General features: G+C 40.0%; 2 protein-coding genes and 1 long non-coding RNA gene across 6 annotated transcripts in view; 2 read left to right on the top strand and 1 right to left on the bottom strand.

The window, feature by feature from the left end:
- The window catches only part of prr33 (proline rich 33), a 32063-nt gene extending 26999 nt beyond the window's left edge, over positions 1–5064 (bottom strand). For both annotated transcript variants that reach the window (XM_059975689.1, XM_059975690.1), the window contains exon 1: positions 4754–5064. The gene's annotated coding sequence lies outside the window, so the exon portion shown is untranslated. The remainder of the gene's footprint in view (positions 1–4753) is intronic.
- On the top strand, positions 1547–10506 carry LOC132397230 (uncharacterized). Of its 2 annotated transcripts, none has more exons than XR_009513311.1 (3): positions 1547–1699; positions 5973–6112; positions 10463–10506. It is a non-coding gene; the product is annotated as an uncharacterized LOC132397230 (long non-coding RNA). The 2 variants fall into 2 exon arrangements; XR_009513312.1 differs by lacking the exon at positions 1547–1699 and adding an exon at positions 5162–5229.
- A 9587-nt stretch (positions 10507–20093) lies between these two features.
- tnnt3a (troponin T type 3a (skeletal, fast)) overlaps positions 20094–21449 on the top strand; it is a 31802-nt gene continuing 30446 nt past the window's right edge. For both annotated transcript variants that reach the window (XM_059975686.1, XM_059975685.1), the window contains exon 1: positions 20094–20962. In XM_059975686.1, coding sequence (XP_059831669.1) covers positions 20800–20962 — 163 coding nt within the window. In that variant the 5' untranslated portion in view covers positions 20094–20799. The remainder of the gene's footprint in view (positions 20963–21449) is intronic.

Here is a 21449-nt window from a genome sequence, read left to right as displayed (position 1 = left end):
TGCTGAAGCTCTGAAGTCTTTAGTGTCTTACTTGCATTTCATTGTATCATTTTTGGAAATAAGACTGTTTAATGAAATTGAGGCACTGCTGTAACTTTACATAACACACACAGAATCCTGGAGGATCCTGCAGGTCTGGCAGCATCTATCGAAATGAATAAATAGTCGACACTTCAGGCTGAGACCCTTCTTCAGATCTGAGAAGGAAGTGGGAAGACACCAGAATAAAAAAGGTGAGGGAATTGGAAGGAGGCTAGCTGGAAGGTGATTAGGTGAAGCCGGGTGCGTGGGAAGGTCAAGAGCCGAGGAAGAAGGAATCTGATAGGAGAGGAAAGTAGACCAAAGGAGAAAGGAAAGGAGCAGGGGAGCCAGGGAAAGTAATAGGCAGGCGAGAACAAGGTCAGACTAGGGAATGGGGGGGAGGGGTTGGGGGAATATTTTACTGGAAGAAATTGATATTCATTCTGTAATTTTGCCACACAAAAAGAATATTAAAATTGTCCCTGACATGAAATAGTTATAGTTTTTGTAAAGGAATCTCACCACAATGACACATTGTGGGCCTTGGGTCTATGAAGTGAACAAAAAAGGCCATGTCAGCCTCTTACAAATATTCTTTTATGCAGAGTGACGTATCATCTGAGAGACACATAATTACAACACCCAAGCAAAAGAAACCAGGGGAAAGAGGAGAGTGGCGCTGTATGGCTGAGTGTGGGCTCCAAGGTTTTCACTGGCTGCACTTCAGGCCTTAGAGAGAAAGATGCAGAGTGGGGGAAATTTACGAAGCAATGGGTCAGGATGACTTTTAAATGTATGCTGAGGAAGCAGTGGGAGTAGATATCTAGGGAGGCCAATGGCTGGAATGGAGCCTCAGGGAACATGTAAAAGCGCAATGAAAAGTTTAATTACCTTACCGGAAAGCTCAAGGTCAGGGAATGCATCTTGAAATGTCATAATGGTGTCAGGCTCTTCAGATGGTCTGATCTGGGTAACAGACAAGCAACTGGGAAGGTCTAAATTCAATCCTCTGCATGTGTTGTATTAACTAGTTTCTTGGTGAGCCATTGATGCGTCAGTTAACTCAGCATCCTCGTCTAGAGACAAACGTTGTTGGTGTTTCAACTCTGACAGTTGTTCATAACCTTTGCTGAAATGCTTCTGTTCAATGTTGAGCCTTGAGTTGTGAAAGGAGGTGCTGACAGCCACTCATGTGAGTAACATTTTATGAGCAGCTACTTTTTTAAGTTTTTGGGAGGATCAAAATCAGCATAAATTGCAATTTACTGACATTTTCCCACTGCGTGGAACTCCTGGATATTTAAAAATATTTCTTGTGAATCTTTCACTAACGTTATGCAAATCAATAGGAAGAACCCTCAAGGAAATTAACTTGGTAACATTTGTGTTAATTAATCATGTCACAGGTTCAAGCCCTATAAACCAGAATGAAACCTCTGTTTACATGGATAGATGTGTTAACTGAGATTGAAGCTGATGCCAAGTTTGTTTTGTTGCAGAATTCTCCCGAGCATCCAAGCAAGTATTCATCACACAAATGCATTTCCAACAGTAACTATCCTTCAGAAGTATTCAATTGACCAAGTAGTCTTTCCTGGCTTCCTGAGGATATGAAAAGTACTTGAAGATCACAAGCACTTTCATCTTTCTATTTAGTTACAATAATTCTGGAGTTAAGGTGAGATTAATCAAACGTAGATGCAGAACAAGCAGAACTACCTTTTCATGTTGGCTTCAGTCTCTATGACAAAGCAGGTTAACCTTTTTCCAGTTTTCTCATTTCTTGATGAAAATCTGATACTGATTCATGTTGGTCTATCACAGTACAAATGACAGGATCTTGGCCATCTGCCCCTCCCCCAAGCATGAGGCTACCAGCGAGACGTAAGCAACAGGCACCCTAATCCATTTCCTTTCACAATAGATTCAGTAACTACAAATTCAAAGTTTTTAATCGGCAATTGGGCACATATTTTTAAAAAAATCTACATGAGTTGTGTGAAAAATTATGAGACATACTAATAACATTTTTCATCTATCAGGGTGCTTACCTAAAACTCACAACCTGATCCTTATCTTATACAAGGCTCAATTTAACTCACATTTACCAATCATTTTTTTGTCTATAGAGGAGACAAGGATGATGGTGTACCAACAGTAGAGTTAAGGCTAAATTGTGGTGAGCCATGTTTTTATGGAATGGCAGAACAGGAATCTATCCTCCAATTTCTGTTTTTCCCTTTCCTATTTGAAGGGGAATGTGTTGGTTGTGACATACTTGAGGGCTTGCTGCTCCTCTTGTCTGAGCACAGAGTTGGTGTTAAGTTTGGAAGGTGCTGTTAAAGAAGCTTTATTAAGTTGCTGTAGTGCACCGACAAAATTTTAAAAGCAAGATCAACATGTTCTCAATAACTACAAAGTTGAAAAGTGACCAGGCATAGACAGGAATGCAGAGCGGAGACAACAATCAGTTTAGCCACGACCTTGATTTGTGGTCTACAGGAGGGAGACCAAAAATCTTAGTGGTGCCACAACAACAAAGTTTCATTCAATATCAACAAAACCAAGAACAGCTTATAGACTACAGGAGGAAAAAGTTTCAGGTCCATGAACCAGAGGTGGAAGAGGGTCAGTAGCTTTAAATTCTTTGGTGTTAACATATCAAAAGACTTGTCCTAAAACCAGCAAGTAAGTGTCATCACAAAGAAGGCACAACAGCACCTCAAATTGCTTAGAAGTTTGTGTAGATTTGACATGTCACCAAGAACTTAGACCAACTTCTATAGATGCATAGTGGAGAGTATCCTGACTGATTGCATCAGGGCGTGGTATGGAAACACTGATGCCTGGGAATGGAAAAGACCACAGAAAGTGGAGGATACAGCTCAGTCCATCACTGGCAATGTCCCTCCCAACCACTGAGTACATTTACCTGGAGCTACAGAAAGCAAGATCCATCATACAACACCCCCATCATTCAGACCATGCCCTCTTCTTGTTACTACCCTTAGGCAGGAGGTACTGATGCCTTAGTTCCCACAATACTAGTTTTTAGAACCATTATTTCCCTACAATCATTAGGCTCCTTAACCAGCTTGGTTAACTTCAATCACAGCTACTCTGAACTGATTCTGCAGCCTACAGGCACTGTAGTGATTCCATGGCAATTTAGTGATTTTTAGCACCTTTCTAAGGGAAAATTGTGATAAATACTTTAAGGATGTTTTCATGGTGAACGCCACAGAAAACCATATTGGTGAAGGCATTAGAGCACAGGGTCAATGTCAAACCTGTGCATATTGTGACATCATTGAATTGCCTGGATCACTCAGTCATTATGGCATAGTTGTTGGGTGTTTGCTGCTATGGTGCTGCAAAATCATTTGATTTAATCAATTTTTTCAAATAGCAAGGGGTGTAGCAGCTGCTTAAGGTTTTTGTTCAAATCTCAAGTCTCCTGGAAAAAACAGTTTTTCCAGTACTTGAAAGAAAGTGATTGGGAGAATAAACAAAGGACATTAATGCAGGCCAAATAGAAGGAAGAAGAGAAAGGGAATAGTTCTCAGCAGGAGGTCATATCTGCCTTGGGTATCCATGAAGCGATTCTTCTATCTGAACTTCAGTATGGAACAATCAATGCATCTCTGAACCTCAGCCACAATGCACCTCCCCATTCAGTCAGGAGAAGGGGGTTGGAATTGGGTCTGGCTATCTTTATGTAGTGAAGTATTCTGTGTGGTTGCCAGGCTTTTAAACTTTGTGCCCTTCCTACTGAGATGTACAACTACTTAAGAGTTCAGTTAGATTTGTCAGATTCTGCATTGGATCCAGATGATCCTCACAGCTTCTAAGGCACAATCCTATTTAGACCCCCCAACCCGAACATTCCCTCTGTACCATTGAGAATGAGAACATTGCTGCTTGTTCACCACAGACCAGTTAGACACACCCATAAAAAGTCAGTACAAATTCCTCTCACAGGGACCCAAATGGAACTAATCTTTAGAGTATCACACACAAAATGCTGAAGGAACTTAGCGGGTCAGGCAGCATCTATGGAAAGGAATAAAGAGTCAAGTTTAAGGCGGAGACTTAAAGAGTATGTTTCATTGTCACAATGCAAACTGTTACCAGGAAATAAATATAAATTTTCATGTTTGATGGCTAAGAAGTTGTCTATTAATAGACTGTCTGGATGCAGAATTTAACACAGAATTGTAATATATTTCACTTCAAGCAAAGCTTTTGTGCATTTTAAAAATAAATTACATTAGTCAATGTGCAAAAGGAGTTTTATGGGACACATGACATTACCTAGAACATTTTGTTGATTTATTGTGCCGTCAAAGTGATATAAAGTTGAGCAATTGCATAGCAGATTTAATGTTACCTCAATATTGTGGTTCTTAATTTTCCAATTTTAATGTTTCACTAAACGATTTTAAATATTTTAAATTATGTGTGGCACTTTCTAATCAAGTAAAAATTCCAGTGTACAGAACCCGATTTGTGCTGGCCACCTGTAAATTACATCAGTTGGTTTTTAATAACATTGTATTAACAGGCCTGCTGTCCCGTAATTTTGATTTATGCACACCTACTTAGCCTTACATGATGAACTAACATAATACCATCACGTTAAATCTCCCTTGGGAGTTCTCTTTCTCCGCACCCAATTCCTGGTTTTTTTTGTCCCCCTTTGGCAAACAAGGCTAAAGTAAACGGCATTTACCTGCAGCTTTTCAGTGAAAGTGTAACGTGCTTGCTACAGCTTGCAGATCCCGGTTAGCTCGCTCAGTAACATTTGCAACTCAGACCCTGGGGCTGCAGAATGTAGTGCTCATATCCTCCAAGCCTATACCCTCCCGTAGCTGGAAGGGATGTTAACCTAGGCTCAGAGAGAAAAAAAAAATCCCCTGTGATGTTTAGTACTTGGGCATTTACTGAAGCTCCGTTACAGGGATGGTATGCGGTCTCCCTGATTCAGAGCGCGTTTCCTTTACCCCATTACTTTTGTAACATTGCCCGGAGACAGCGAGTTTCTTTTAACTCCGCTCCAGGAAGGTAGGTTCCTATTGGTTTAGGGTCTGAAATGAAGACGTCACCGTTTCACGTACGTGTGTGAACGGCATGGGAGGTGGGAGCCCTGAGTTGAGGGTGGAGCTGCTCATGTGATGGGAAAGCGATCGTGCTGGAGATGCGGTGAAGGTTTTTGTTGGGGCTGCCATAGTTGATGGGACAAGAGGGGCGGGAGGGGGGAACATGCCTCTGGTGGGGGTAGAAGAGTAGGCGTGCACATGGTATAGGGAGAGGATGAATTTTTCTCTCTGTGTATGCCTGTTCGAGTTCCAATCACATCCAATTATATCATACATCCCTTTAATCGCATCCTTGTGGAATTGTATCACAGTCGAACGAGATCCTGAGAGTACCTTGCACCCTATGCTGAAACTCCAACATTAGAGTTGACCATTTTGATGATAAATTACACCAAAAGGGGTTTGGGGTTCTAATGCCTTATTTCTTTCTTTAATCCTCGCGGGGGGGGGGGTGTTTCGTGGATGTCTGCGGAGAGGAAGAATTTCAGGTTGTATATTGTATACATTCTCTGATATTAAATGGAACCATTGAACGTTGTGTTTTTTTAACGCTTGAAGAGTTAAAGAATTATGGAATGGTAATATCAGAGGAAAAGCCCATTTAGCGAACCCCCCCCCCCCCCCGAAAACAACAAACAAGTCAGCCTCTGCAGAGGAACATTAATGCGGGGAAATGTTATGGTCCCCGTTAATATTTCCTCAGTATGTCACCTTCAGCGCCCGCAGACCTTACTGCGTGCTGAAGTCCCGCAAAAAACACGCGAACCTCAACTTGCTCCTGTCCTGCATAGCCCGTACTCTCCTTTGAACTGCTAAATTTAGAGGACCTTTTCTTCTCTCTCTCCTTCCCAGTGCTCTCGAGAGTTCAGGACCAATCCGCATTCCCCCCCGGATCGGGTTTCACTATAAGATCACGGCGTATCCAGCCGGTGGGGTGCAGCAGATCCGACTGCTTGTCAAAGCCACCAGGGATCTCCCTTCCATCCTTCGCGGTAAGATCCACAACGGCCTCTTCCCTTTTTCCACAGGAACTTTCTTAAGATAAAGGCCAATCTTTAAAAACTGGAGAAGTTTTCACGTTGAGTTGCAATTCTACTTTACCAACCTATATTGGTATAAATGTGTAGTTTTCCCCCCTTAAGTACGAGCGGACTAGTTAGTGGTGGCTGTAGCGGAGAACTTTATGAAGGGCGACAGTGTCTCTATTCTGGACTAATTCTTTCTTGGAGAGTAACTTGTACTGTTAGTATCTTGCTTGAATCCATACGAGTGAGGTATGTCCACCAGATCTAAGGATTTAGAGAGAACAGGATCCAGTTCGAGGTACAATGTGGTGGAAATCTACTTAGTTGTTGTAAATTGCGTAATTCCAAGATTTAGAATAAAACTCCGCGTGTGGTCCTCCTTCTGCGCCGAGCTGGCCCAAAACACTGGAAGTGGGGAAGGTAGGGAAAAGAGAGTTGCATCTGAGGGAAAGCCTGGGAAAGCGTGGGATTCGCACGCTGCCGTGTGGAGTGTGCGCGACGCGGTGTGAGGATGCTGCCGCTTGGATCTCCCGCGCTCACAGGGAGAACCGCAATTTCGCTCAGGAGCTGAGTGAACGGAGATTATTGGCTTAACTCTGAGAGGGAGGGGAACGGTAGTAATTGAATGCTGAGATTATTCTACAGGAGCAAGTGAAAAGAAAATCGATCTTGAAGTAATATTTATTATTGAACCGTAGAAAATTGACCCAAAGAAGGGAAAGCTGCAAAAAAAAAAGATTGAAAGAAATGGAAAATGGGATGAACTCGGAAAAGAAGCAGGGAGGAGGCTAGAGATGAGAGAACGCGAGAGGCAACAGATGCAGGAAAACATTAACGTTCAGCGACAGCTTTACAGTGGAAGAGTTAAAAATCCGCTAGTCATCTGCCGTCAGAAAATGTAACACGTACAAGGCCAGGTACTAAAAGGCTTATTAGAGCACAGGCGTTATTCAGGACATGAAATGCCTTTCACCTATTTTTTTTTAGCTAAACCTTGAGTAGGAGTTTAAAGTCCTGATAACTGGATACATGTCAGTAGTTTAGAAAACCGGATTGATTAAGTTAGCGTCTCGGTATAGCGAATTAATGTAAACAGTTCATAATTCCTAACCCAGAGTTGTGAATGAGGGTTGCAGAAGACTGAACCCCGACATTCTGTGAAAATGGCTTGCGGTGCCCGAACCGATTTTTAAATGGGAACTGAGTGTATAAGTGGATTCTGACAGTAACAGCGTGGCTGCGATGAAAAGGTTTGGTGGTGAATGGGCAGCAGCTGCCCCTTCCCCGTGTCCCAGACACGGGTTGTCCTACTGGACGTTAAAGAGGCATCACCTAATTAGGAAGCAGAGCGGCTGGGCAAGAAATATCCCAGTGATCGCCAGAAACTGAAGACGTGGAAATCGGATCTTGCAAAAGCAAGATTCAACATTCCCAGCTGTTGGCTTTGTGGCACGACTCTTCTTGCTGATCTTTAATAAAGGTGCTTATAAGTGGAAATACATTCAGGCGCTGTGCCCTTTGCAAGGGGTATCTCCAGGAGCTGCTCAAGATGGTTCTTAGACTGACCTTGCCTTTGTGTCTGGCCAGAACGCAAACCTATTTAGTTTTTTATTTTAAGAAGACGAAAGATATCCTGAGTGGTTCTGCAGGATACCCACTGTTGTGGGGCGGGTGACGTGATGATGGGGTGGGTAACAGATGAGCTACGGTTATGTAGTTGGGATGGCCAGCTGGCAGAGCAGCGCCGGAAGAGGCAGTTCATAACGGTTACATTTTATATGCGACTGTGCGCTTTTCCCGATTCACACTGTGTGCTTATCTGCCTCGTGTTGTTTCCGCTGTCCTTTACATCCGTTTAAGAATGAATCCTGTTTTGATTTTACTGGCGTTAGATTCGGAAGATTCAAACCCCCACAGTATGTTCCTTTTAACAATTTTCAATGTTGTTTCAATTTTAAATGCAGGAAAGGACTCGCGCTTTTCCGGTGTGTTAAAAACATTACAGTATCAAGAGTTAGAAGGAAATTTTGTATATATTCTTTGGGGATGTGATGCTGTGTCTTAAGAAACAAAATATCTATTTCAAAACAGCTAAAATTTTAGAGACATTTCTCTTTTTCTTGTTTCTTGTATCAATTCTATTGCGAAGTTCAAAGGGAGCCGTATTGGGACTCCACCTCCCCCTCCCCAACACACGTGAAAGCTGAAGGGTTCACAATGGATCTCTATCCTGATGCCCTCATGAACATAATCCCAGACTGCCCCTAACGCTGACCCAGGCACTACTGACTCCTAGTGTGAGTCTTCACACCTAAGTTAAAATGTTTTACTACCCAAATTTAATGCTTTTCATTCTGGTTCTAAGCCCTAATTATTGCTTGCCCGAAATGTGTGTTGATTGTAATTCTCTGGCATAAATACTTTTGAATGTCATGGATCAGTCTTGCTTATTGCCACTTTTAACGGTATCGACCTGGTGGGGCTTTCTCATGGTGCCCTGGAGTTCAATGTCCTGTGGTCTGAGTGGCAGGAGGGCCTTGGGTATACATCGAAAAAGGGTCAATTCCAGAGTTTCACTGGTGGCCTTGACAGGCAGTAAACCCTTCCATATAAGTAGCTGTAAACACTTCAGGTGATCTTTAATAGATGTTCTATATTTTTCTCTGTCAGAAATTTGAAAACAACTGAAATTGAAGTACATAATTAAAAGTTAAAATATACGGAAGTGTCAACTCCCCCCCCCCCACCCCACCCCATCACCCAGGTGCTCCAACTTCCTTACACATCTCAGGGAGATGCTGGATATTTTGTTCACTGTAAATTACTCGCGTTGCGAATGGGTGTTAGGAGGACCATGGGGTGCTTACGGGCACATGTGAAAGCATTGGTTAGGGAATAATGTGAGGGAATGTGTTAGCTATGTCAGCTGGGCCATATAGCCAAAATATTATATATATAAAGCATTAAACTAAAATAAATATAAGAACTAACTTTGGCAATTAATCTGAAGTACTCTAGCCCATGGAAATCAATGATTTCATGTTGGACCTGATCTGGTGCAGGAGCCAACAGCCAATGTAAAGCTGGAGATTCTCTGTATGATGGTTTCACCTTTGGTACAACTTCAGAAATCAAAGGCGCTTGAAGGAACAGATGAGGGCATTTACCAATGCAAGCAACACTCAAGTTCCTTCCAAGCAAAATGACAAGAAAAAAGAATTTAAACCTTCGGTTGCGATACTTGGAAAACGATTCTGACAATCAAAGTTGTTCATTGTAGAAGACTCTAGCTTGGTCTATAGAGACACAATAGGGAGCCAACCACTCAGGAAACATCGATTTGGTCTTTGAAACCCCTGACTCGTGGATTTGGCAGCGTTTGTATAGAAGTGGGGTGGTGCCACAATATATCTGCCTAAACCATATAACCATATAACAATTACAGCACGGAATCGGGCCATCTCGACCCTTCTAGTCCGTGCCGAATGATCTGATAAACCCTGATTTTTCTATTAGAATCTCTGGCAGTGGTAAACAAAATCAAGACTATTGGACTTTATTTTTGCTGTTTCAGATTTTAATAATCTCAAGAGTATCTTCCAATATTTATTAATTGTTCTGTAATATTTAATACACATTTACAAAAATAGTGCATTGTCATTCCCAGATCCGAGATTGAGGGAAGGTTTTAAGTGTTTAGCAGGAGAGCAGGGACCCGTTGGAGTTCACCTCTGACATTAGCAGAGATCTGAAAGGGGAAATCGATACCATAGTGAGTTGAAGGTCTGGGAGCTGCTTTCTTTAAGGTCAGCGGTAGGGAAGCATCACACTGCAGACCATGAAAGCCATCCAATTCTGCTGATAGCAGATGGTTTTGATGTGAACATAATTGATGGGTTTCTTGGTGAAGTTGACCCAAACAACCAGTTTTGTGCTTTAAGCTGATCATAATGCTTGGCTTTATCAAAATATTGCAGATATTTATTTGGCAACTTTCTAGATCTGGCAGATCAACTGTAAGTACAAAATGATAATCCCAGCAGCATGAGGTGGGCTTTGAAGAGAGAGCATGGTTGATCTCCATCACTACATGGACAGCTGCTGATGTTGCTAGGCAGATGAATATGTGGCCACAGTGCTCTCTACCCTGTACTTTTGGTGACTATAAACGGTATAAGCTTTGCGCTATTAATGAGGGTGCTATTTCTGTCTGGTGGTTTTTATTACTTGAGGCATACTTTAAATTGCAAGGCCAAGGCAGTGCTCCTTATATATGTGGCTGTTCTAAGACATACTCTCTCTCCTTCTTTATTGCAGATCTAAAGGGCCCAGCTCAAAATGTCTGACACTGAAGAAGTGTAAGTACTTACTTGAAGTTAGTTATAATTTAGATTAAATCGGGACTTGGGATGGCCTAGTTGAAAGGGATGAGTTCTATCCTAGTTCACCACATGTCAAATAATGTTTCATTTTTTATTTTCATTGTAATTCTTAAATTACTTTATATTATGTGTTATTTTATCTGTTACTAACTTTGTTATTTTTTTCTCATCTGTTATAGGTACGAAGGTAAGTCCATTCAGTCATTTGCAGGCAAAATGTGGTAAGGTGAGTTTATAATCTACATACATACATTCACACTCATAACAATAAAGAAGGGAATTTTTCTGCCAAACAATTCTGTGCTGATTCTTAATCCACAATCCCACCAGTCCATTCCTTCCCACTTTCCCTATAACACTGCAAATGCTTCTCGTGACCATCCCAGCAGACAGTAAGTTCAAGATCATTATTATTCTACAACTAAAACATTTTCCTTTACATTATATTTTTATCTTTTGTCCAAATTGCTAAAATACTGGTCCTAGGAACTGCTTCCCACTATCTATCCAATTTAAACCAATCACATTGTAGAATCATAGAGTCATACAGATCAGAAATGTTCCAGATCGGACCAACACATCCATGTTAATATTTTTGCCATCTATGCTAATACCATTGCCCACATTAGGACTATCTGGCTGTCTTGCCTCTTTAAGTGTCTATCTAAATGCCTCTTAAATTTGTTAATGAACCCGATTCCACCAGCATCTCTCGCTGCATATTGCAGATATCAGGCATTCTTTGTGTAAACAGTTTAACCTCAGACCCTCTCTAAAACTACTTTTGTTTTCTTGTGTTTGATGCCCCAACTAGAGGAAAAAAGATATAAGCAATCTAGCATGTTTGTGTCCATATTGTGACCAGGTCACTCTTCCTTTGTTCCAGAGAAAACAAGGCTCATCTGTCTGATCTTTATCCTAGTCCTTCAACTATGTAATAGTTGTGATGAATCTCCTCTGCACCCCCTCCAATGCAACCATATGCTTCCAATAGTGTGCCAATCAGAACTTCACACAATATTCTAAATGCAGTCTTCTGCACCCTCTGCAAACTCTTCACTTTTTTCCTGTAATTCAGTGCAACAACCGGAACTGCACACAGCTCCAGCTATGGCCCAACCGAAGTATTCTATAGCTGCAACATAACTACTTGACTTTGATATTCAATGCCTCAACTGATGAAAGCATGCCTTCTTTAGGACCCTATCCACTTATGTTGCCATTTTTAGGAAGCCACGTACTTGCATCCCAAGATCCCTCTGTCCATCAATGCTCCTAAGGGTCCTGCCATTTACTGTGTATCTTCCTCTTGTATTTGACCTCCCAAAGCACCAGTTTTGAACTATAATGTAGAGAGCAATTTTGTTGAGAATGCCTATTCTTGCATGAATTTTTTTGAGTTTAATGCATTGGCATTAGTAAATTATTGGGAAAATTTTGAAAATATTCACAACTACATTTGATCTTGAGGAGGGATTATGCAGGATTCCAGTAGCCCATCTGTTCCAATAATGAACCAACCAGAATCATTCTGAGCCACAGGACATTTTAAATAAAACTAGAGACATGCAGACTTTATGTGCCAATCCCAATGCACCCAGATTTGGACTGGCTTAACTTTGAATGATCTGCATGATGACCAGCCAGAGTCAAAGCCATTTGCACTGAGGAGGGTGGAGTTTGTGAATTCCTGGCAACAGTTAGATGAAGGTGGGTTTACTTTTTACAGTGTTTGATGTAGTACTCCTGCAATTTATTCCCAAATCCACATAGTTCATCTGAGATTTGTAGTGCCCTATTCACTTGTATTGCTGGAGAGACTGGCCAGAAAGTGCATGACAAAGACTTTGACCAATTTAGTCCTTAGACCACAGTCAGGGTTCTATTTGTTTATATGTTAAAAGGAGTTTCCCACTTGAAAAACTGTAGGCTGCTTCAACAAGCCTCTGGAAAAGTCACAGTAGGCATTCAAGATCTAGACAACACACAGAAAATGCTGGTGGAACACAGCAGGCCAGGCAGCATCTACAAGGAGAAGCACTGTCGACATTTCGGGCTGAGACCCTTCATCAGGACTAACTGAAGGGAAAGATACTAAGAGATTTGAAAGTAGTGGGGGATTTGAAAGTGCCTCAGACAGTCCTTCCAGGTGAGGCAATACTTCACCTGTGAGTTGGCTGGTGTGGTGTACTGCATCCGGTGCTCCCGGTGTGGCCTTTTATATATTGGTGAGACCTGACGCAGACTGGGAGATCATTTCGCAGAACACCTATGCTCGGTCCGCCAGAAAAAGCAGGATCTCCCAGTGGCCACACATTTTAATTCCACGTCCCATTCCCATTCTGATATGTCAATCCATGGCCTCCTCTACAGTCAAGATGAAGCCACACTCAGGTTGGAGGAACAACACCTTATATACCGGCTGGGTAGCCTCCAACGTGATGGCATGAACATTGACTTCTCTAACTTCCGTTAATGCCCCTCCTCCGCTTCTTACCCCATCCCTGACATATTTAGTTGTATTTTTTCCTCTCTCTCTGCCCATCACTCTGCCTGTTCTCCATCTCCCTCTGGTGCTTCCCCCCCCCCCCCCCTTTCTTTCTCCCGAGGCTCCCGTCCCATGATCCTTTCCCTTCTCCAGCTCTGTATCACTTTCGCCAATCACCTTTCCAGCTCTTGGCTTCATCCCACCCCCTCCGGTCTCCTCCTATCATTTTGCATTTCCCCTCCCCCCACTACTTTCAAATCTCTTACTATCTTTCCCTTCAGTTAGTCCTGACGAAGGGTCTCGGCCCGAAACATCGACAGTGCTTCTCCCTATAGATGCTGCCTGGCCTGCTGTGTTTCGCCAGCAATTGTGTTTGTTGTTTGAATTTCCAGCATCTGCAGATTTCCTTCTGTTTGCCATTCAAAATCTAGCTCCATTTTGAAGCTGTTAGTATCTTATTCCCTTAGATTTTGGCAAGTTAAAATCAGTTTACTAGTTTGCTGGTTATTTTAAATCATTGTAACATTATCCAAAGCAATGGCAAAGGAACTTGCAAAAACGCAACACCATCCGTTATAAAATTTCCACAAAAATATGAAACACAGCTCACTTTTTTCAGTATCAGAATCAGGTTTAATATCAGCAGCATATGTCATGAAATTTGTTAACTTTGTTGCAATGCAATACATGACAATATAGGGAAAAACCTGTGAATTACAGCAAGTAGATATTTATCCCACGCATTATTAATCAAGACGGTATTGTCTAGCAGTGGCGGATGTACCCTATTCATAATTGTAGTCCATTATTGGATAAAGGAATAATTAGCAGGAGTATTGCATCAAACCTTTTAAAAGTAAACAGAGTTTCTGCTTGGGAATCTCAACATCCACCTTCCCAAATACAAATGACTTTACGCCTTGCAGTTAAGCAAGCATAAACACTTAAAATTAAGCCAGACCAAGGTTGGAAGGATGTATTGGAATAGTAAATGTTTGTGAATATGCATGTACTGTTTATACAACATGTATGTAAACTAGAAAAATAAAGAATCAATGGATATTTCCATTGCAAGTATTTGTATTATGTTAGTTATTCCATTGACAATATAATCTATAGACCATAGAACGCTGATGCATTTGGCTAGATTTAAAATACATTTCTGATATTTTAGATTATAAATTACATTCTATGTTCATAATAGAGTGCAAAAAGGTGATCTTTTCAAAATTGGATAGAATTCATTGAATATATTCACTACATTTTTGTGCACCAATGTAATCTTATACAGAGATGTTTCCTTGTTTTAAATTTGTTTTATTTAACCTTGTACTCTACAATCATATTGATTTTGAAAAATACTCTGTTGTTATTTTGTAGTTTTCTTACATAGGATGCTGAGATCTTCTGTAGCTTTCCAGATTGTCTTTTGAAAGAGAACTATTTGCTTTGCTTTGATTAGGGATTTATCTGGGACTTTAGAGGAAGAGCAAATTTGTTTTCTCCAATTTACAGCTAGTTAGTTCCTGCACTAGAATTTTGTGCACAGTAGATGTAAGTGGCCGGAGATTTAATTTTGTCTCATAGCGAAGTTATACAGTACCATTAGTGTTGGCGCGTGGCCTAGTGGGCAAGGCATCAGACTAGTAACCTGAAGGTCACTGGTTCGAGCCTCAGCTGAGACAGTGTGTTTGTGTCCTTGAGCAAGGCACTTAACAACACATTGCTGTGCGACGTCACTGGCAGCCAAGCTGCATGGGTCTTAGTGCCCTGCCCTTGGACAACATCGGTGGTGTGGAGAGGGGAAAGCCTGCAGCTTGGTCAACTGCCGGTCTCCCATACAATCCTGCCCAGGCCTGCGTCCTGGAAACTCCAGGCGCAGATCCATGGTCTCTCGAGACCGACGGATGCCATCACAGTACCATTAGGAAGGGAAAGAGAGAAGAGAAAGAAATAGGAGGGACCAAAGAGAGGGAAGGAAATAAAAACAAGTTCTTACTGTATTAATTATTTTTTCAACTTTCTGTTCTTTCTCTTGGGCTCCATCTTTTTGCTAGTTGGATTTTATTGTTCAAAAATTTATTTCCTTTTCTTGATTGGATTTGAAAGAGTTCTTTTAGGATAACATCCAAAATATTAGATTCCGTCACATTCTCTGCATTTGCACAATTAATGCCATCTCTTTTCTAGGGAATTATTACATTATTACTAGAAACCCCTCAAGCCTTTTTTGAAAACTTGAGTTGGCCAGCCAGATATGTGCTGCTGTAATTTTTGACCCTGCACTGATCTGATCTCCCTTTATATGTACTTTTCAGCAGCGGTCACTGAAAAAAATATCTGAATGATCTTTTTAGTTTAGGATGCTGAGTTCTTGCTCTAGCTTTCCAAATTGTCTTTTAAATGAGACCTTATTTACTCAGCTTTAGTGAGGGATTTATCTGGGAATTTTGAGGTGAAGCGATTTTGTTTCTCCAACTTTCAGCTAGTTCCTGCTCTAGAATTTTGTGTCTGGTATGTAGTTGATTCCAATGGTAAAAACAGGGGTAAGTATTCTCAAACGAGAAATCGATCATCGTCTGTTCTCTCTGGTGTTGGATTACAGAACATGAAGAACATGGGGGACATGAAGAGGGAGGTAACGATGATTCCAAAAGTTACTCTTTTTGTCCACTGTCATATTTTTTCTAACATAATACTACCAAATAACTCCAGCACTCTTAACATTGTGATATCAAACTCGTGCAAACACTAAAGCATTTTCTGTAATATTGAAACATTGTCTCCTTGATGTTGTTGAGTCATGTGTACATAACTTCTGATGACATTCTGCTGTTTTGCCTAGATATTCTTCTTCTGATTTGAATCTAGGTAGAAATATTGGCAGACTTATTTTATAATGTACCCTTTAGTTACTGTAGAATTTACAGGTAGTATTCAAATGCAGGAGATGATAGTTAATACTTTCCTCAAGGCTTATTTCAGAATGAATGGATGGATGAAAGCTAGAACCTGGAGGTTTCTTTATTTGGATGGATCTGTATTTTCTACTTTCCAGAAAGAGATTCCTCTTTTTTTTGTCTTCTTGTATTACATACTATAATGGAAAAGCTGGTTAGAACTTTATTTCTAATTTCCACTTGGTTTGATTTAGTTGACCTCACTGAAATTTCCAGTGATACAAACCCTTTGCACAGGTGCAAACATTGGTTTTAATAAATAATAAATACAGTGGAAGTCCATAGAAATCATATTCTATTTGTATGTTAAAGAAGTAGATATTAAAGTGTGAAAGCTTCCAAAATGGAAAGAAATGAAATAGAAAATTTTCCAAATTTTAAGTCCTAGTTTGTGCTTGAAGTGTAAAGATTCTTAAACACTGACCATGAATGAACATAATCATATTTTAACAGAATAAATGATCAATTAAATATATTTACCCAGTGTTTTGTGACTGTTAAAGAAAAGTGAATTTCGGATAGATGCAATACTTTACAAGTTATCCACTCCTATATTAAGTTCAAGGATGGCTTATATTAGTTTTCTGCTCCAAATATAATTTATGCTGGATTAGGACATTACTGGGTGAGAGAAATAGTTAGCAAAGTGTAATGCAAGAACAAGTTGGAATTGGAAATCAAAATACATGTAAAATAAATGCTTGCATATATCATCATTTCACATTGGTTAGAGTTTGGAAAGAGGAAAACTTGCAGTTCTAACACTTCAATCTCAGTGTTATAGAATTGATACTAACAGTAAAATGCTGCAACAAATGTGAGTTCTTTCGATATGTTTGGAAAATTTACCTTTTCGAGCAGCATTGGACGTGCTGGTGAAAAACAAACCCAACTTGAAATGGGGATTCCACTGTAATTACAATTATTTGTTTATCAAACTTAAATTTTAAAAATTGGCAATTATTTCATGTTTTAAAGCCAAGTCTGACACTTCATAGTCATTCCTTTGTCATTTATCTAATCTAATCTGCAACTGTTTTGAACCCTAATGTACCATTCAATGTAGTCTATTGACATTCCTTGTGATTTTCCCATTTAACAGCATTGAAATGACTGTGAATTTTGGCTCTAACCTAGCCAAAAATATTTCAAAATGATCTTGCTTTCACTCTGCCATATGTCCCTAATATCAGTAGATAGATATTTTTAAGTTTCAAGAGGAATACAAGCAGAATACTTTGAAAAATTGTCATTCTGTACAGTATAAGTTAAATGCCTTTAGCAAAGGTAAATCTGAAATGTAATGGATTTGGTATAACAGGAATTTCTCCATTGGGTTGTTGCATTATACATGCACTCTTCAGTAATTAAATCATATTTGTGGATTTTAGAGTTGAGCCAACATGGAGTAGTGTTTTGCTTTGTGTGTAGATTTTTCTTTAATTATGTACTGGTCGCTCCAATATAAATCATAAAATGTTTTCTGCCAATATTGTTCCTTCTCCTGCCTTCTCGGTCATGCACCTTCCTATACCCTGCATTGCTGCTTTGCTGCTTGCTGTACGCTAACACCATCTTCAGAGGAGTTTGCTGAAGAAGGTACGTGATGCAATATCTCTTTGCTCACCCGTTACATGGTTATCTTCTCCTCTCATTCTCTTTTTCTTAATTTCACCATTGTTCATCTGTCATTGATCTCCCCTTCCTCTCTATAGGTACGCTCTTCCCTGATTCAATTTTTCTTCAGTGCCCTGGTTTCCAGCCTTCCTACTTATATTTTCATTTAACTTTTATGTTGTCATTTTTTTCTTTAGTTTTACCATTATTTCTCTTCTTTATTTTTTCTCCCATTCTAAATAGCATCATCATAATGCAAAGTTATTCTGTCTTTTCACTTTATCTAATTATCTTGTATTTTCCCTTATCATTCTACTTCTGTCATTATTAGTGTGCAATTTCTTCAATTCCTCAATCAGATTTCAACTTCCATCACTTATGATTGTAATTCACTATCCATTCAATAACCCATGTCTTCACAATCTTTTTTGATCTACTCCATCCTTTCTCCTTAATTATCCTGAATGTATAGGAATTTCCAATTATTGCATTTCACTCATTATCCCATTTTTATATGATGGGTTACAGTTTCTTTCATTAATAACATTTCAAGAATTTCTAGTGTTAAGAATTAAAATAGGCAATGATAACATGAGCAAGATATTGCAGATACTTAATTACTGGACTATCTGTTGGACTTTGGATAGACAGTTATTGAGTTGTTTGAGTCAGTGATGCAAAGGAAACGGTCCTCTTGCATTGTGTGGTGGTTTAATACTTGTTTTTGGTGTTGTCCTTTGTTCGTTGCATAAGTAACGTTTGCTCTTCAACATACAGTAGTAACATATATTTTGGTTCTTTGTATTTGATGCTGCCTGCATATACTTGACCTCTCTCAGAAGCATATGCTCAAGAAGGTACGTTTCTTTTGAAAATCTCCTCTCTATTTATTGTGTCCTATCAGCTACATTTTGTGACTCGTGTTTCTTGACCAGGGATAATATTTACCCACCCTTTTGGCTATACAGAATACCCATGCAGATGCTTTAACAACTGGCTATCTGCCATCTTAATCAAATCCCTTTATAGTCACTTAAGGACTATTGCTATTGCCCTCAAGTAGGGGCAGTAGAATCTTCAAAAATACTGATTGTAAAATTAAGACCGGTTGGTATCTTGAGAGCTTTCTGGATGGAATGCCAATCCTGACATCAGTGAAATATCATCAGAAAGAAAAGGCCCAGACTCACTTGGATATCCAAAAACTTTCCTCAGTAGAGCCAGTAAGAATTGGGATATCTCAGTTTCTGTTTATTGTTATTCCCCCCTCTTTAAATTTGGCATTACCAAGTCTGCCACTTTTGTTATTTTCAGGCAATTAATACTTATATGACAGGCTGCAGCTTCCGTCAAGTGATACCTGGGAGTTAAGGTCTAAAAGCATTGGCGGATTCTTCAATCCGCCTGCCAAAATCCACCTGAGCTCAGGACCTCCCCCTGTGTCTCGGCAGATAGTAATTTTTTTTCCTCAGTAAATGACCTGTGGCTCCTTAAACCCAGATGCTCCAGGAAATACAGCTCCTCGAGGTATAGCATGTTGTGGCTGGAGAGCCATAATCACTTAGCTCAGCTGCCAGGGCAGGATCAGGCCTGTGATCAACTACTGGGGAGGTGAGAGATTTTGAAGGACCAAGATACAGCAGACCCTGACACCAGAATGTTTTGTACTTGGAGGGTGGGGGCTGCTACAGTGGTTGAGTTGTTGTGCTTAAAATACTCCAACCTGAAGCCAGTACTTGGCACTGCACTTACATGTCAGGAGCTCCTTGGGCATCTTTTCCGTTAGTTATCCTGAGGTGAGGCTCAGTTGTCTTGTGGAAGGCTTCCGCATGAATAGCTGCAGACACCTATAACATTACTGCACTATTCTCTTTTATTTTTCAATTCCAAACACAAAGACGCTTAGAAATTCTGTCATGATTGTGGGTTATTTGAACCATTAGTAGCATTAGTTCCTCCCTTTTTTTTAATCGCCCGGGATAGTTTTCATATTTCAAGCAAGCCTATCCTGATTTCTAGTAACTGGTTTAATATGAAATAAGTTGTGGATAGCCAACTCGGAAAGGGTTTTATCCTGTTCAAACTAAGAATCAGATAAAAATATGTGATTATCTGTAAAATTCACATTCTCAGTCATGCCAAAACTAAAAATAAACTGAAGTGTAAATGTTACACTTTATACTTTACCCGGTGTATAGTTTGCTGTCTTTTAATATTTGAGAACCCTGTGGAACATTTGTCAACATTCCAGAGCTTGTTCATGGGTAGAGCATCAGATAAGGCTGTAGGAATACATACCAGAGCTAGAGATCAAAAGCCTAGACTACTGGCAGGGAACCAACTTGGAGGGCTACTTTTGTTCTGTCACTTGGAATTATTTTTTTCTACGATTACCTCTAATTCAAGGATTTTTGAATGATATGTGGTTTTTTAAAAATTCACTTCTGTTCCTTTATAAGTGCCTTTTATTTCAACAAATAGATGATGTATACATATGTTGAAATAAATTTGAATTTACATAGTGTTAAAGATGTTAAGGAGTGAAGCTTTGTTTGTATAGTTCTCTTTATTTGTATATATACAGTTTTTTTCTGCGTCAATATTGTTTCTTTTCTGCTTTCCGTGATACCTTTCTATCCCCTGCTTCTCCTTCACTAACACCTTCAGAGGAGGTTGTTGCCGAAGAAGGTATGTAATGAAATATCCATTCATCCTCTGGTTTCTTTCTTCACTTCATTCACTTTTTCTTTCTTTGCCATTCTTATCATTTAAGTTACTCATATTCATATCATTTCATTCTTTTTATCTTTATTTTTCAATGTTGATTTATCTTCTCTTCATTTCTCTGTCTTCCTTTTGTTCTGTTTGTCCTTCATTCACCCTCACTTTCCATCACCATTTCTACTTGTCATGTTGTCCTTCTTCAGCTTGTCGATTTTATTTTCCTTTTTCCTCAATCATCCCATGTCCTTAATATTCCTAATTATTCCATGGATGTTATCTCCAATTGTTACAGATCACTTTTTGCCCTTCATTGTTTCATGTCTTGGAGTTTCCCTGGTCATTTCTTCCTGAAATTGAGAGAATGTTATTAGGTGTGACTTAAATATTTACTGATCACAGACAGAATGGAAAGTTTGTGAACAAACACACATGCAGCAATATTTTAAATTATGGGATTGACAATATTCAATGATGAAATGACTGATGCTGGGAAAGGGGTTTTCATTTGATAACTTGGTGACTCTTCTTAGGGTAATCCTTGCTGCTTTAGCATTTTTTCCAACACTCATTAACATGTATTTTGCTTCTTTGTATTTGCTGCTCATTGCATGTACCCGGCATCTCCCAGAAGTGCACCATGAAGAAGGTATGTAGCTTCGTTCTTCCAAATCACCTGTTCAGTAAGTGTTTCAGACCAGTTACATTTTGCTGCTGAAAAGTCTGCGGCAATTGTGACAACTTTGACCACTCAGCCTGGTCAACATGTGGTTAGATAAAGTGTACAAAGTCCTGCCACCCTCATCCAGCTTGATATATGCTTGCTACTATCTTGACTTTTGGCTGAGATTCTGACTAGACACATTAACTTAGAATCTATGGAATCATTAATACTTGAAAGGCATTTTACTGCCCTACTGCACAGACATCCAGGTTGAACACCCTGCTCAGGAAAGCAATAGACAATAGACAGTAGGTGCAGGAGTAGGCCATTCGGCCCTTCTAGCCAGCACCGCCATTCACTGTGATCATGGCTGATCATACACAATCGGTACACCGTTCCTGCCCTCTCCCCATATCCCTTGACCCCGCTATCTATAAGAGCTCTATCTAACTCTCTCTTGAATGCATCCAGA

This window comes from Hypanus sabinus, chromosome 7, assembly GCF_030144855.1.
Source record: "Hypanus sabinus isolate sHypSab1 chromosome 7, sHypSab1.hap1, whole genome shotgun sequence".
NCBI classification, from domain to species: Eukaryota; Metazoa; Chordata; class Chondrichthyes; order Myliobatiformes; family Dasyatidae; genus Hypanus; species Hypanus sabinus.
Note: the sequence above shows the minus strand (reverse complement) of the source record. Positions and strands in the feature narration are given on the sequence as shown.